We start from the raw sequence: 17,936 nt of genomic DNA, 5'->3' as shown, positions 1-17,936 counted from the left end.
TGAATCTTGGAAACAGTATAGAACTATGTCCTAAAAGTTCATAAACTTTGTATACTTCTTGAAGCAGCAATACCAATACTTAGGTTTTTATATGGTACTGCTCATCAGTTGGTGAATGACTGATCAGAATATTATATGTTATTGTGCTATTGGAAATATTGAAAGGTGTTCTGCTGCATTAGAATTGATACAAACGGGGCAGTTGAGTCAGGCCCAAAGATTGAAGATCCTGGGTTCAAATGTGGCCTCAGACACTTCCTAGCTGTGTGATCCTGGGCAAGTCACTTAACCCACATTGCCTAGCCCATACCACTCTTCTGCCTTAGAACCAATACCCATTATTGATTCTAAAACAGAAGGTAAGGGTTTTAAAAAAAAGAAAAAAGAATTGATTTCACAGTTGTACAGAATAATAGTCATTCTATACATGTAAAAATAATTTGCCCCAAATGTTTGACCCTCTTTAATTTGAACTATCTTAAAATAACATTTCATTTTTGCTTTTTATTTTTCAATTTGGTCCATTTATTAATAATATATTAATAACACATTAATTCTACAGTATCATTGCTAGTGGGGAAATAAGGATAAAAAATAAAACCCTTGCCTTCAAAGACTTTTTTATGGTTTGCTGATAATTTCAGCAATTACATTTCAAAGAAAATGTTTTGTTAGCATTTAATTGGAATGAACAAATTAATTTCATTAGTTCTTTTTTAAATGTAGATGTCTGATGTGTTTTCTTCCTAAGGTTTTATTAATTATATTGTTATGTCCACAAATATTTGAATACACAAAATTTACCTACAAGTTTATTTGAAAAAACTAAAAATTGCTCTTGAAAGATATTCAGGTGATAATTGTCACTTTTTTGTTCTGTGAGCTTGAGCAAGTTACATAATATTGCTGAGTGATGGTTTGCTCACTTGTAAAAATGAAAGGATGAGTCTAAATATCTAAGTTTCCGTCCAGCTCTAGACCTGTAATTGTAATGAACATAAAAAAATAAATGTACCATAAAAAGTACTTTACATTTTTTAAATGAAAAAATGGATAATTTGCAATTTCTTCTTGTTGATACCCTCTTTGGGAGAAAAATAACTGAAAAATGGCTTTATTCAAAACAAAGTATCATTCAATAGGTTTTTAAAGTATTGTGAAAATTAACTTAAATAAGACTTAGGGATCATTGAAATAAAGAAAAACCTTTGTTCTAATGAAGCTGGTGAATTGATTTAATTGTTTTGTGCTAGGAAATCTTAAATATATTTTAACTTTTGTGCTTAACCTCAGGTCGACTGATAGCCAGCTGAAGTTGTGGAATGTTGGGAAACCACACTGTTTGCGTTCCTTCAAGGGCCATATCAATGAAAAGAATTTTGTTGGGTTGGCTTCCAATGGAGACTACATAGCTTGTGGTAAGTCAAACTTAAAGCAGTATAGTAAAATAGAATGAAGAGCAGATTTGGAATTAGAGTCCCTGTGTTTTAAGTCCTGATTCCTATGTGTTATGTAGGGCCGTGGACAAGTCATTTTACTTTTGGTCTTTGCTTTTCTCATCTTTAAAATGAGGAACTTAAACTAGTTATGCCCATGTTCCCTTTTTTACTGTGAATCTGTGTTTCTATAACATTTTCCTTAATATCTGGACCTTAACATTGACTGCTAAGGACTCTATCTATCTATCTATATCTGTCTCTACCATGTAGCTATCTTATCCTTCATCTATATCTATCTTGATCAACTCTTTATCTCTCATCTGTCTGCATATATTTATAGATACATATAGCATATACATGTATACATATGCAAACATATAAATATATATGTTTAGGAGGTAGTATTATGGACCAGATTTAATTTCTTCATTATTATCACACTCCATCTAGTGTAGTGCTTTATAATTATCTTTAAGAATGATCTGAAGTATATATTGTAAAGATTCATTCCTTTGTGTGTATAAACATTATATACAATCTACCTGTCCCACTCTCAAATATACAGACTAAGAAATCATTAACTTACCTAAGCTGTTTTATATAAATATCTATAGTAGACATCTAAATATGGTCATAATGGCATATGATTGAGATGATCCTCAAAATGGCATATTTCAGATAACTAAAGCACCTTTTTAAGGATAAATTTACATAATACTCTAACAAATTTTCTAAAATGTATATTCTCCTACCTTCTTCTTCTTTTTTTTTTTTTGTTTTAAATAAACCCTTACCTTCCATCTTGGAGTCAATACTGTGTATTGGTTCCAAGGCAGAAGAGTGGTAAGGGGTAGGCAATGGGGGTCAAGTGACTTGCCCAGGGTCACACAGCTGGGAAGTGTCTGAGGTCAGATTTGAACCTAGGACCTCCCATCTCTAGGCTTGGCTCTCAATCCACTGAGCTAGCTACCTACCCCTACCTTCTTTTTTTAAAAAAAATTATTGATGACTTTTTTAAACAGCAGTTTTGTTTTCAGATATTTTTGCTTTTCTCTTTCCTATCCAGCAAGCTATTTCTTGTAACAGAGTTTTTAAAATTAGACAAAGGGGAAGTAGGTACCTGAGTGGAGATCTTGGGTTCAAGTGTCACCTCAGGCACTTCCTAGCTGTATGACCCTAGGCAAATCACTTAACCCCAGTTGCCTAGCCAATACTTAGTAATCATTTCTAAGACAGAAGGTAAGGATTCAAAATAAATAAAAAGTAGGTCAACAAAATTAACTCTCTAGTTGTCTCTGTGTCATTATGTGTAATATTATACCTTCACAAAAAGCTGAAGATAAATTTTCTTAGCTATTGGATAGATCCAGTCTTGGCTTTTACCACTATACAACATTCAGTTTCATTTTACCATAATTTGTTTACATTGTTGTAGTTAATGTGTGTGTTGTATTTTTAGTTCTGTTTATTTGCATCTGCATCAGATCATGTAAATCCATGATTCTCTAAATACTTTATATTCACTGTTTATTACAGTATATTGATTTTCTATTCTAATGTTATGTCACATTTTGTTTAGCCATTCCCTAATCAATATATCTCACTCTTAGAAATTCATGAATAATTTAAACTCATGATAGGAATCACTTTGTGTTTATAAAGTCATGACTTTCCACCATCTCCCTGCCCTTACTCTGACAGCTCTCCCCACCTCTATCCAGTTTATCCCATTTCAAGTTGTATTTTCCCCTTTTACTATTTCAGATCCTGCTGCTGCTACATTATTCCCTCTGCTAGAGTTGTATGTAGACAGAGAATCACAGAATATCAGAGTTGAATAGGATCTGAGCAACCATCTTGTTCAATTCATACAGAAAAAGAATCCCCTTTAATATGCCCAGAGTAATCGTACATCTTTAGCTTCAAGACCTCCAGAGAAGGGGAACTTACCACTGCTGTAGACTCATATCATTCCATTTTTAGACAATTTCAGCTGTTATGCTTTTTTAACATCAATTCAAAATTTTATCTTTTTTGCAGTTTTCACTCATTGCTTATGATTCCCCCTGTGGGAACTGTAAAGGTGAGGTACCAGGGATGTTGTTATTTTTTTTTAAAATGTAACTAAATGGGTTGTGGGTCCACACTGGGTTGAAGGAGAGAGAGAACCAACCAGGAGAGGGAGACCAGGGTTCACTGTTTTAACTGACACAGGAATGGCAGTTGGCCCTACGGTCACCCAGCTCACCCTAGGCCAGGGTCTATGGAACCAGCAGGCAAAGGTAAAAGTTTATACAATTTAATCGAGGGTAACTAAATAAAGGATGGGATAGGGGATTCTACACTTAAAACCCTAAGGGCAAACCACAGGGGGCAGGGAAGGACTTAACTACACTATCCTATTGACCTAAGCCAGGCAGGGCCCAAAGGAAGCAGTACTGAAGTCACAGAGAAAGCTTCTTCAAACCTGGTTCCAGCCGGGTTTGCTCAGCTCAGCTAAAGGGCCTGAGGGTGGCTTTGGGGTCTCCCGGTAATCCAAGGATGGGCACAGAATGCCAAGAGCCAACTCCACCAGGTGATCCAAGGTACCCAGGTAGGGAGAGTGAGTTTGAAATGCTGTCCACCAGATCCCAAACCACTTCCCCACTTGGTGCAGCTCTGCAAGTCTTGTCCACTTGCTGAAAGCCTTCACCTCTCAGGATCCCAGGGAATCTGGATGCAGTTGTTCCCTAACTCTGAGATCTCCCAGGGCTAGCAACAGTTTGTGCCAACCACTAATGGAGTCTCTCTCAGAGCACAAGCCCACTTTCTGCTCCTTCATTCCATCTTGGAATTCTTCAGCCCTTCCTGCTAGGTCCAACACTAACACTAATTAATCTTCCTCACAACAGAACAAACAGGACAAATCTAAACCTTCCTTCATGTGACAACTTTTTAAACTCTTGAAGATAGCTATCATATCTCATCCAAGTATTCTTTTCTTCAAGCTAAACATGCCCAGTTCCTTTAAGAAATCCTTTTCAGTCTCAAATCCCTTCATTTTCATGGTTATTCTCTCTTCTTCATATATTGGTTACTTTATCAGTCTCCTAAAACTGCCTTCCCGAGGTACATAAAATATTTCAAATGATATCTAACAAGGGCAGCATACAATGAGATTGTCATCTCATAACTTCTCCCATAATGTTACTTCTCCCATAATGTATCCCACAATCACATACCTTTTTTTGCCTCCACGTTATTGCAAATTAGAATATAATGAGGAAGATTAATTTTCATGCTATATCATTTGATTATTAATATCAATTTGTAATGTTCCCTTCTCCATCAAAAGGCCATCTCTTACAATGCAAGAGACGTGCCTCCCTGGCCAATTCTAAGCATGTCAGCACATACTTGCTCTTATGGCATCTGTTTCTTAACTAGATTGGATTGCAGTGTGTGAAGTGTTCAGGGAAAACTAGTAAATGTGGTTACTAGTGGAGTCTTGCCGAGTTGTTTTCAGGGCTACTTTCCTCCTTTGGAGTCCACCTGCCAACCAGTTCTCATTTGTGGCTTTAAGAAATTAGAGCACGCACAGTATTCATACACCCTCGTTAAGTCCTCTGGGTAGGATGACAATAACAAGCAGACCTCAGAACCCTCAGTGAGATAGGAATGAGTCTACCTCAAGTATGTTTAGTCTTCCCCCATTAAAGGGAGCAGATGACAACAGTTTGTTCCAGTGGCCATGGAAGCAACTGAAGAAGATGTCATGGAACACTTGCTTAGAAAGAGAAGAAATCAAGATCATCCACTGCATCCTAAGCCATCAGCAATCATCTTGACTTTTGTTTTGCCACTGCATTTCAATGATTCTGGAAGAGAGAATGATACTGATGACTTTGCGTAACTCTTCCTCAATTTAATCCAGTTTATGTGCAAGTCAAATGTCATTGATCCTCTTCCAGTATGAAGGACAACCAACCAACCAGGTTTGGCTGGACCTCATCGAACTGAGAACTTATTTTCTGTTTACTCTATAACCTGGACCTAGATTGAGTTAGCCTGGTAGGCAGGCATGCTCCCCTCATTGAAGTTTGGAGTAACTTGGATCATGAAGGAGAAACTTAACCAAAATAAAGTTGTTTTCTTTTCCCAGATTCCTAGAGGTTGCTGAAACCCCCTGACTTACATCCCTTTTTCAGTTGATCTTACTACCCTCAATGAGGAGGGACCTTTTAAATTACCTCATTAAGTGTCCACAAATTAGATGTGCCTTTTTTTTCTGCTCAGGGGAGGACCCAATAATATGCTGATAGGAAGACAGGCATTTAATTTAAGGTGATCCAAGACCATCTGTTTGGGTCTTTGATTAGAAATTAGAGATTAATTTGACCATTAATTTGTTGCTTATTAGATGGCCTAATTAATAGATTTAAAATACCTGGAACTCCATCCCTCAGAATTATTTACCATATTACCATCAATCAGTACACATGTACTAATATATGTTAAAGATCCATGAAGTACTCCACTGCAAAGCTCTTGCCATATTGGCATTGAATCATTTACTAGTAATCTTTAGAGTCAGCCATTCAACAAGTATTGAATCTATTTGGTTTAATTATTTCATAATCCATATTTCTGCCTTACCTATTAAAAATTACATATTTAATCATTAATTCTGTAAAAATCTGGGTGAACTATCTACAACATTTCAACATCTACTAAGCTTAATAATTTGTAAAGAAAGGAAGCTGAGTCAGCAGGACTTTTTTTTTTAATTGATTAAGAAAATTTTTCCATGGTTACATAATTCATGTTCTTTTCCTCCCCTCCTCTCACCCTCCTCCCATAGCCTATGTGCAGTTCCACTAGGTTTTACATTTGTCATTGATCAAGACCTATTTCCATATTATTGATATTTGCACTAGGGTAATCGTTTAGAGTCAATATCCCCAAACATATCCCCATCAACCCATGTGATCAAGCAGTTGTTTTTCTTCTTTGTTTCTACTTCCACAGTTCAGCAGGACTTTTTTTTAAAAATTCAGTAATATTTTATTTTCCTAATTACATGTGATAACAATTTTCAACATCTGTTTTCTGAAATTATTAGGGCCAAATTGTCTCCTTTCCTCTTCCCTCCTCTTGGAAATGGTAAGGAATTTGATCTGGGTTATACATATATTGTTATGCAAAACATACTTGCATATTGGTCATTGTTGTAAGAGGATACTCATATAAAATCCAAAGCCCCAAATAAAACTATAAGTAAACTAATGTGAAAAACAGTATACTTTTGTCTTTATCCAACTCCAACAGTTCTTTCTCTGGAGATTGGTAGCATTCTTTGTCATAAGTCCTTCAGAATTGTTCTGGTTCATTGTATAGGTGAGAGTAAGTCTTTCACAGTTGATAAACATAAGATAATGCACTTACTGTAAACTTTGTTCTCTTGGTTCTATTTATTTTGCTCAGCATGAGTTCATGTAGATCTTTCCAACTTTTTCTGAAATCAAGCTAATCATCATTTCTTATAATACAATAATACATCACCAATATATACAAAAGTTTGTTTAGCCATTTCCCAATTGATAAACATACCCTCAATTTCTAATTCTTTGCCACCCCTAAAAGAACCAGCATGACTTTTCTTGTTTTAGCCGTATTGACTCTTTATCATTACTGTTCCCTTTCTAGATGTTTCACAACTTTGTGCCTAATGGTCTATTCTAGAATTTTGCAAAGAATTGACATCAAGCTCACTGGCAGAATTTACAGATTCTGTTCTCTTTCTTGCATTTACCCTTCTCCAATTTTGTTATCCTTTCTCATTTCCTGAGATCTTTCAGTTATCACTCACAGTGGCCCAGTATTCACATGTCTCAGTACTCTTCGAATCTGAGTATATAATCCATCTGGACCAGATGAGTTGAATTCATAATGGACAGATAATACTATTTTTACTTTACTCTCTCCTTAATTATCTTGCATATTAGTTTCCTTGTAGCTATGATAGCGAACCTATGACACACATGTGCCCTCTCCATACACACACAACAGAGGAAATTTCTCACATGACATGCCCCTTTGCCCAGCAACCCAATGGGAATGCTTCCACCCTCCCCTGTCTAGGGTGGGGGGGGTAAGAACTCACATATGGCGATTTGGGTACTTGGTCTCTAAAAGGTTTGCCATCACTACCTTATAGTCATTTTTTGTTCTATTTTTTTAATATATTGATTATTTTCCTTTGCAGAATTGAGCAGCTTTAACTTCTCACTATTGTTGTTTATCATAATCACGTGAATCCTAAGCAAATTTCTTATCCCTTTTTGATCCTACTTTTTCTCTCCATAGTGTTTAAAACAAAATAAAATTTATGCTTTATCCTTTCTTGCCCCACATCTTTCTGAACTTTTAACATTCCTCACACTAATTTTATATTATCAGTCCATAGTCTCATATCCATTCTTGTCCCTGACTATTCCACAAGCAACAAACTCCCATCTTTCAACTGTAGGCATTTTCTCTTTCTAAGTCCCCGTGCCTAGAATACACTCCTCTACTCTTGATTTGACGTCCCTGGCTTCCTTTAAGTGTGAACTAAAATCTCACCATCTACAGAAAACTTTCCCTAATCTCTCTTAACTCCAGTGCATTACCCTTTTCAAAATATTTCCTCTTTATCCTACATAGCTTGCTTTGAATATATTTGTTTGCATCTTGACTCCCCCATTAGACATTAACCTTCTTGAGAACAAGGATTGTTTTTTTGTCTCTTTTTGTTTTCCGTGTATTTAGTACAATGGTTGGCGCATAATATGTGCTTAATAAATGTAGATTGGATAATGAATGCATCCTCTCTAAGCTAGTCTTGCTTCACATATTTTATACAGATGGTAAGTTCCCTATGAATCTATATCAGTCTCTTCAAACAAACTACAGTTTTCTTCTCTGTTTTAATTATTTCCCTGCATTTTTCAGTTCCTTCCATCCCTCTTAAGCATTTTACTCAAAGGATCCTACTTCTCTTTCCTTTGAACTCTTTGAAATCAACATTTCTCCCAAACTAGAATACATGCCAAACTATGTCCAATTTCCTTTCTCTGTCATAAATTCTGCAGAGAGATCATTTTCCTCTCTCCACCAAAAAAATATTTCCATCATTTCCACCCCAACAATTGCTTTCTCTTTGCTCATATGAATCAGGTCCTGTATAGAATTTCCCCCTTTTGGTTATTCATTGTCTAAATTTGGGGCATGTGAGTTTAGACACATGAAAACCATGGGTTTCTGTTGTCTTGTATTTTGTCTAATTTGAATTTCTGTAGACTACTGGCTTCATTTTTGTATGTGGGTATGACTTCCCCAAAGCATTTAATGTACAAAATGCAAAACCAGATTCCTCTCTCCCCATTGCTTTTTAATTTAAAGGTTTTAATTAGATTTGCAAGATACCAGCAAATACATTCTTTCTAGTCTTTGATAAGTATACTTCCTCTCTAGTCCTGGGAGGTCCACCCCCTTTTTCTGAGAAAGTAGTTTTCTAATCTTCCAGTTCTTTTCAAGAAAATCCATTGGAATGTACCTTGTCTTTTAATTCTGACCTACTGTTTTAAGTTTATGGAGGTAATTCCAAGAAATAAAGAGATAAAGAAAGCTTTCCTGTCTATTCCCCAACATTTAACCATCAGTGTTCTCTAGATGGTTAAATAGTAAAACTTATCCTCAAGCCACTTGAAATGTGAATGTATAATCTAGCATACAAAACAAATATTTTCTGGTGAGATTCATTGAAAAATATGAATTGCTACCATGATAAATTGCATCACTAACTGTGGTGGGCATTAAGTACTAAGAGTAGGAATGCTGCTGATAATCCTTTCATGGCCAGATAAAAAGTGTACTCTTCCTAGTTTATAGACTTTCTTATAGTCCTATGCCAGCTTGTACAGGCACTAGAATCCATTTGAGACTTATATTGCAGCATTGCAACTTGAGGAAAGATTGGTAATATTACTATATTGAAAAATCTTTACTTGTGACAGTCTCCCACTCTTCAAGTGTCCTTAAAAATTTGAGTGCTAATTGGTCATTTGGCTCATTCCTATGCTGGGAGAATAGTCTTTTTTGAGGACCAATTGTCCCGGGCACACAAAACTAGCTTTTTCTGCACTCTCAATTCATCATCAATCTCAAATATTCAAGACTCGGCAAACTTAGTTTGTAGGTACCTGAGGATGGGAGAACCTTTAATGGACTAGTTCTCATAATTAACCTCAAGAAGATATGCAATTAATAATATTGGAAAATGGTGGTTTTCTCAGAATGAATAGTCATCTCAGCTGGAATATTGAATGTCCTGAGAGTGACCTTGACAGAAACTGCTTTTATCCTTGAGTAGTGGGTGTCAACACTTTTTCAAAAATTAAAAGCAACTGCTGCAGTTTTACCAAATTTATGAGGCTACAAGAGGCTATGCTTCAAAGAAACTATCAGCTTCACATGAAGCAAAACAAATTAAACTATACTTAACATAAATGTTTCTTCTGCTTAGAAATGAAATCTTTCCAAACAGTTATGGCACTTGTTTCAGACTCCCTCCGACAAGTAGAAGCATTTTTTCCCCATCAGTAGCACAGTGGCGGATTAATGTTCTTTATGAGCATTTTTCCCTTTTCCCTTTCCCAGTAAAACTGCCCTTTCATTCCTCTAATCTCAGTAATGACCTTCCCTTGCCTTACTCAATATTATTCTCCCACAGCTTTCCTATATATTTAACCACCTTTTTTTTTTTTTTTTTTTTTTTTTTTTTTGTTAAACTCATAACTTTCTGTTTTAGAATCAAAACTGTGTATTGGTCCCAAGGAAAAAAAGTAGTAAGGGCTAGGCAATGGAGGTTAAGTGACTTGCCCAGGGTCATATAGCTAGGAAATATCTAAAGCAAGATTTGAACCTATGACCTCCCATCTCCATGCCTTGGCTGTACCACTGGCTACCCTTATTTTACCTCTTTTTGAGTTACTATAAAGAAATTATTTATCTGTTACTATTTTCAGTGGGAGTTTATCTCCAACTCTATATATTTACCTCCTTTTCCCCTTTCTCTCAGTTCTCTTTATTTACTCACATTCAGGAGATTTAATCCATGGAGTATTAATTGTGCTGTACCTCTCATTTTTCTTTAAATTCCCCTTTAAGATTTTAACCCTTTGGTTTTTTGAAGATTTTTTTTTTTGTCCTTTGATGATCCCTTTTTGTTCTCTTATTCCTCACTCTCATTTTTTTTAAGAAAAAAAATAACTGATTTCATTATTCTTTAATTAAAAATACTCACGTTTCATCTATTTTTGGTATTATGATATTTTTAGGACTAATAATCTGCCTGTGATTTAAAAAATTGTTTTTTTTTCATTTTCATTGCTTTATTTTAATAGAAGTAACTTTCTTGAAGATCCAGTTTTTAAAATTGCTGATTAGTGTGCAGTTTTTCAGGATCTTATTGAGTTGAAACTTGATTTCCTTTTTGAATTTATTATTTATTTTCCCCATTTCTCATAACTACAAAGCATGTGAAAGCACTATAGAGTAATGCTTGATATTTTAATTGGTGTACCTTCATAGCCAAAGATTCTTATGGCTGCTTCAAAGAGTTCTGGGCATTTAAACTTGTAATATTACCTGCTGTAATTCAGGGTTTTTTTTTGGTATGTTCGTTGTTTTTCTGGGAGATATATATATCATTAAATTATTTCCTCATGATATGTAGAAATTGTCTGGTTACATTCTTTACAATTCATGTTAACACTGTTTCCTACTGTTCCTCTTCTGCCATTTTCTTCCATTTCTATATTATTTTTATTTTATATCATTTATATTTTTCGTTGAAGGTTGTGATTCCTAATTCATTTTCTTAATCTTTTAACAGTTTGTTTTACTTTTCAATTTTCCTGGTGTTCTTTGCTGTCATCCTGTGAAACCTAAGTGGTCTATAGAATTTCTTTTAATCAAGGAACATAGGTTCATTTTCTTTCTTGATATACTTCTTTATGGTCTTCGGCATCCCTTTGTGTTTTTTCTTAATTTTTCTACCATTATAAGCCATTTTATTAGTTTGTAAGCTAACTTTTTATTTGAACTTTCTCTCAGGAGTTCTTTCTACTTTTCTCCTTTCTTACCAGTTGTTCAGTTCTCATTTTTTTTTTTTTTTTAAATTTTAAACCCTTAACTTCTGTGTATTGACTTATATAGGTGGAAGAGTGGTAAGGGTAGGCAATGGGGGTCAAGTGACTTGCCCAGGGACACACAGCTGGGAAGTGTCTGAGGCCAGATTTGAACCTAGGACCTCCCGTCTCTAGGCCTGGCTCTCAATCTGCTGAGCTACCCAGCTGCCCCCTCTCATTTTTTTCCATGCTCTTTGGCACCTCTGCTTTATAGTTGGGAGAGTACTGACTGCAACTGACTTTTTCCTTAGGTAGCTCTTTCCCCTCTAGCGTGTTGCTCTGTAAAATCTTCTCTCTCCTAGTTGTTTGGGTAGCTAGGAAAATTACTGCCCATTGCTTTTTGTGGTATGCAGGGGCATTAAGTCATTCAAGTAAGGGGACAAGGCAGGGACTGTCATAGTCAAACTTGAAGCACAAGTCTGAAAGATTGCTTTTGCTTTTATGTGTCTGATGCATGGGATGAATTATTGTGTGAAAACATTGAGTAGGAGAAACTCATTAAATATTTAAGTCCTTCAACGTTAATCCTTGAGATGATCACTTCCTTTAGTATTTCTGCCATTTTATCTTGTATATTTAGCTTTAGTTATTTTTTATTTGGCTCATGATTCTTTCAGATTACTGTTTTGATATGTAATAAGCAAATAGAGGAGTTCACAGAAAACAACTACCACTTTTTACCAATCTTGTGATATCTCCCATGCCATATAAAATAGGAAATTAAAAATAATTTTAGCTTTTTATTGATAAAGGTCATTCTTATTCATTGTTGGATATGGAGAAGTACTTCTAATGCAAAAATAAGGAAGTGAGGAAGGAACTGGCCTAATCTTTCCCAAATTCCCTTCCAAACCACTTTAAAACAAAGTTTCTTATCAGATTTTAGGACAGTGAAATAGTTTTCCAACCCAGGAAAGCTTGAAGAGTCAGCAGGGAAGGATCTGTCTCCTTGGGATGAGAGTTCCAGGGCTCATAATCTGAGTAAGGGTAGGCCTTATTCCAGTAGAGGAAGGGTGAAGCCAGTTCCCCATAGCACCGAGGCCCCAACCCCAATGTAAATCAATAGAAGATCCAGCTGCAGTAAAAGTCAGTAGCCATCTCCTCTCCTCAATAAAAGTTAGCAGCAAAGTCTCAACCTTATCTAAGCTTCCAGCAAGTCCCTATCTATCCCAACAACAGCAGGGCCTCAACCCTCCACAACTTACCATTAAGGCCCTGCCCCCAGTTAAGTTCAGCAGGGAGGTCTCAACCAGGCACAAGCTGCCAGCAAGGCCTGACTCCCAATACCGGCCCCCAGCAGGGCCCCACACTGTGGAGGCCACCAGTGAGTCCCCATCCCCAGGGCAAGACAGCAGCAGAGGCCCCACACTCTGCAAGCAAACAACAAGGCACCTACTGTGCAAGCAAGCAGCAAAATCCCTCCATTGTGCAACCCAGTAGGTGAAGTCTCACACTGCAAGCCAACAAGGCCCCTACCAGTATTAGCCAGCAGTGAGTCCTTTCTACCAGTACAGGCCTGCAAGTCTTGAGGACTGTGCAAGCCAGAAGCAAAGCCTCTGACCCCAGAGCAAGAAGCTTGAGACAGAGACAGTACTTTCTCCAACCTAGGAACAAAGCCCTTCTTTAATATGCAGTGAACAGTTGTATAATAAACTGGAAAAAAGAGCAAAAAAACAAGGGAAAGTTGTATAACTATATAAAATTACTAAGTTGAAAAGATAAAGACAAAAATTTAGAAGAGAGCAATATCAAAATGATTACAAATGAAACCTCAAAGAAAAATGTGAATTGGAGCCAGACCTAAAAATAAATCCTGAGCTAAAAAAAAAATCAGAGAGTTAGAAGAAAAATTGTGGAAAGAAATAAGATTAATATAAGAAAATCATGAAATAAGAGTCAATAGCATGGTAAAGGAAGCACAAAAATTGGAGAATGCTTTGCCTAAGAAAATAACTCTTTAAAAAGTAGTATTGGGAGCAGCTGGGTAGCTCAGTGGATTGAGAGCCAGGCCTAGAGACGGGAGGTCCTAGGTTCAAGTCCAGCTTCAGACACTTCCCAGCTGGGGCCTGGGCAAGTCACTTGACCCCCCCCCCTCCCCACCATTGCTTACCCTTACCACTCTTCTGCCTTGGCTCCAAGACAGAAGGTAAGGGTTAAAAAAAAAAAAAAAGTAGTATCTAAAACCATCAACAAACATTTTCTATAATAGGAAAAACTAGAAACCTTCCTAGTAATACAAGGTATGAAATAAGGATTTCCAGTGTCATTACTGTTATTCAGTATTGTACTAGAAATGCTAGCTATATGACAATAAGAAAAGAAAAAGAATTGAAGGAATTAGAATAGGCTATGGAAATTACTAATGGGTAGTCCCAAGCCAATAAAATAAAAATAACAATCCTATCTAAATCATCTGCTTATTCAGGAAAATACCAATTAAGCCAATCATACATAGATCATGCAGCTAAAACAATAACAGAATTCATCTAGAAAAACAAAAAGTCAACAATATCAAGGGAATCAATGAAAAAACAATGTGAAGGAAGGTGGCCAAGCAGTACCAGATCTCAAATTATATTACAAATCAGTAATCATCAAAACAATTTGGTATTGGTTAAGAAATAGAGGTGTGGATTAGTAGAATTAATTAGGTACATAAAACCTCATAATATCTGACAGGAAATAATAGTAGTAATTTAGTGTTTGATAAATCAAAAGATTCAGGCTTTTGGGACAAGAATTCACTATTTGACAAAAGCTATTGGGAAAACTGGAAAATGTCATGGTAGATACTGGGAATAAACCAATATCTCACACCATATGTCAAGATATAGTCAAGAGGGGTATATGATTTAGACGTAATGGGGTTCATAAGCAAATTAGAGGAGGATGGAATAATTTATCTGTCATCTGTGGATTAGGATAAAATTTATGACCAAATAAGAGATGACCGATTTTGATTATATTAAATTAAAAAGGGTTTGTAAATACAAGGCTAATACAACCAAGATTAGAAGGAAAGCAGAGATAGGCAGAGCTAAGATAGCAGCTTAGTAGCAGCAAAAGCTGAAATCATTCTGACAGTCTTTCCAAACCAATCTTCAAAAAAGTGCCTCAAAATGACAGGAGTCAAAAACCAATAGCAAGCTACAGTGCGGGGACTCTCTCTGAATACAGCTTCAAATGTAGGCAGAGAGTCAATTTTCATGGGATAAAGGGGAACCAGAAGCAAAACTGCACATAGAGGAGTGCTGACCACCCCCACCCACTCCATGCCACCCCCAACCCCCCCACCTGCCTGCCTAATATACCAGATTCAGTGACTGAATATAGGCCAACTTCAGGATCCTGTGCTACAACAACAAAAGAACACTTCGCACCCACCCCTCAAAGTCCTAGGCCCTGGCACAACCACAGAGAGGCCCAGAAGTCCATAGCACTGGCTTTTTCAAGCCTGCACTGCTACAGTGAAGGCCTTACTCCAGGGCAGAATAGTTCACAGTGCCAAGCCCTGCAAGCCAACAACCGAGGAGACAGAATCATCAGATTTCAGAATTCCCAGTCCACAGCAAAAAAAGCTGGGAAAATGAGCAAACAGCACAAGAAACTCCTGACAAAAATTTCTATGACAACAAATAGCAAAGGACAAAATTAACAGGGGACAGTGAAGTCCAAGCAACCACATGCAAGACTTCAAAGAAAAATGGAAACTTGTCTCAAACACTGAGCTCAAAAAAGGAATTCCAAAATCAAATAAAGACAGGTCAATGAAAAATGGGGAAAGAAATGAAGGTAATGCAAAAAGAAAATAACAACTTACAAAGCAAAATTGGTCAACTGGAAAAAAAAAGGCACAAAAAAACCATTGAATAAAAGAGTTCCATGAAAAGGATAATGGACCAAATGGGAAAGGAAGAGATGGCAAGAACGTGGAAGAAATTCAATCTTTTAAAAATTAGAATTACGTAAATAGAACTAATGACTTCACAAGAAACCAAGAAGCAATAAAACAATCAAAAGAATGAAAAATAGAATAAGGAAAACAGAAAGCTGGGGAAGAAATTTTATAGGAAATATCTTTAATAAAGTTCTCATTTCTCAAAAACATAGAGAATTTAGTAAAATTTACAAAAAAATGTGTCATTCTCCATTTGATAGTCAAAAGGATATAAACAAGCAGTTTTCAGATGAAAAAATTAAAGCTACCTATAGTTATATGAAAAAAATGTTCTGATTCACTTGTGATTAGAGAAATATGAATTAAAACAACTCTGAGATACCAGTATTAGGGCAATCAATATGACAGAAAAGGACAATCATAAATGTTGGAGAAGATGTGAGAAAATTGGGATACTGATGCACTGCTGAGAGTTGTAGTCTGTTTCATGTGTTCTGGAGAGCAATTTGTGATTATGCCCAAATGGCTATAAAACTGTGCTTATCCTTTGACCCAACAATACCAATGCTATGTATCTCAAAGAGATTTAAGAAGAAGGAGAAGGGAAAAGCTCCTACCTATGTGTAAAAAAGTATTTTTTATAACTCTTTTTCATGGTGGCAAAGACTTGGAATTTGAGGAGATTCTCATCAATTGGAGAATGACTAAGCAAGTTGTGGAATATGATTTTAATGGAATACTATTGCAGTATATGAAATGATAAATATGATGATTTTTTTAAAGCTAAAAAGACTTTCATGATGTTGCAAAGTGAAGTCAGCAGAACCAGAAGAAAATTGTAAACTAACTGCAATATTTTTTGATGAACAACTCTGAATGACCTAGTTATTCTCAGTAATATAATGATCGAGGACATTTCTTAAGGACTTAGGACAAAGAATTCTATCTACCTCCAGAGAAGGAATTGTAGGAGTTAGAATGTAGATCAAAACCTACTGTTTTTCACTTTAGTTTATTTATGTTTTTATTTTGGGGTTTTGGTTTTATATAAGTATTCTCATAACTATGACCTATATGGAAATATGTTTTACATGATCATACATGTGTAACCCAAATTAAATTGCTTGCCATTTCTGGGAGGTAGATGGGTTGGGAGGGAGGTAATTTGGATCTTTTGTTGAAATTTTTTAGTATATGTAATTGGGAAAATAAAATGTTGAAAATAAATTTAAAAATTTTTACATGTAATTGGGAAAAATAAACATTTAAAAAGTAAAAATAATTTTGCTTAACAATTTTAATTATTGTGTATATAGATTTTCAAACTATGTATTACTGATCTCAGGCTGGTTTGCCTTTGTTTATTTTAATTCCTTATTTTATAGTTTTTTCTTTTCCCTCATTGAGTCATGATTGTTCATTTCTCTTGGTATATATAACAGTTGATCTTTTAATATTTTTAGCCTCTGTCACCTTCTAATTTAATGCTTCTAATCGACTGGCCTTGGAAACTTAAGACAACTATAACCATATTTCTTAAACCCAAGTATTTTAATATGTATGTGTGTATGCACACACACATGTATATTTAGATATATATTCATATATTTGCAGATATATCGATATGTTCCATATATAACCATTTTTAATGTTTATGCAACCATTTTTCTTTAAAGTTATATATAAAATTTAGAAATAGTGCCTACAGAGAGAACTTGAGGACTTTTCCTATATAGTATAATGCATGCATTTTATTACACATAAAATATAAACAATATATTTAATTCTTACAACAATTGAATGGATTAAAGCTAAAGAATTGGAATTTAACCACTTAGTAGTAGCTCAGAGCAAAACAACAACAACAAAAATCTATAAAATGATTTTTAGACTAGATGGTCTCTGAGAACCTTTCTAGATGGCTTATATATAATTTTTAAGGAATCATATCCTACAAATTGAGGTGCTTCTCTTTAGCCTACTTTATGAACTGGTCTCTATCACCCTATTTAGCATTTTACTTAACTATTTTCAATATCTATCTATACTTTTGTTAGGCATTTGTGAAGTGTCTACCTTATTAAAGTAAAATATATTAGCTGTAAATACATATTAAGAAATCAGTGTCATCTACTTGCCTGATCTCCTAAAAAGGACAAAGAATTCAGTTCAGCCAATTTTAAGTCTGATGAGAAGAGTGGACTTAGATAATCTCTTGAAATGATCTCTACTTCCTGTTCCAGCTCCCTATATCAAAAAACTTACCAAGTCTCCTTTCTATCTCTATAGTATCTCCTACATCCAGACTTACTTTTCCCTTTCCTATTGCTATAGTTCTGTTTTAAACTCTTCATCACTTCTTGCCTTCTCACATTCCATATAACTTCC

At 35.5% G+C, this 17,936-nt stretch overlaps 1 protein-coding gene across 1 annotated transcript in view; it reads left to right on the top strand.

The window, feature by feature from the left end:
• COP1 (COP1 E3 ubiquitin ligase) overlaps positions 1-17,936 on the top strand; it is a 317,833-nt gene that overhangs the window by 243,485 nt on the left and 56,412 nt on the right. The window contains exon 16 of the mRNA XM_044674889.1: positions 1,294-1,418. Within this exon, the coding sequence (XP_044530824.1) occupies positions 1,294-1,418 (125 nt within the window). The remainder of the gene's footprint in view (positions 1-1,293; positions 1,419-17,936) is intronic.

The sequence above is a fragment of the Gracilinanus agilis genome, chromosome 4 (assembly GCF_016433145.1).
Source record: "Gracilinanus agilis isolate LMUSP501 chromosome 4, AgileGrace, whole genome shotgun sequence".
Classification (NCBI taxonomy): Eukaryota; Metazoa; Chordata; class Mammalia; order Didelphimorphia; family Didelphidae; genus Gracilinanus; species Gracilinanus agilis.
Note: the sequence above shows the minus strand (reverse complement) of the source record. Positions and strands in the feature narration are given on the sequence as shown.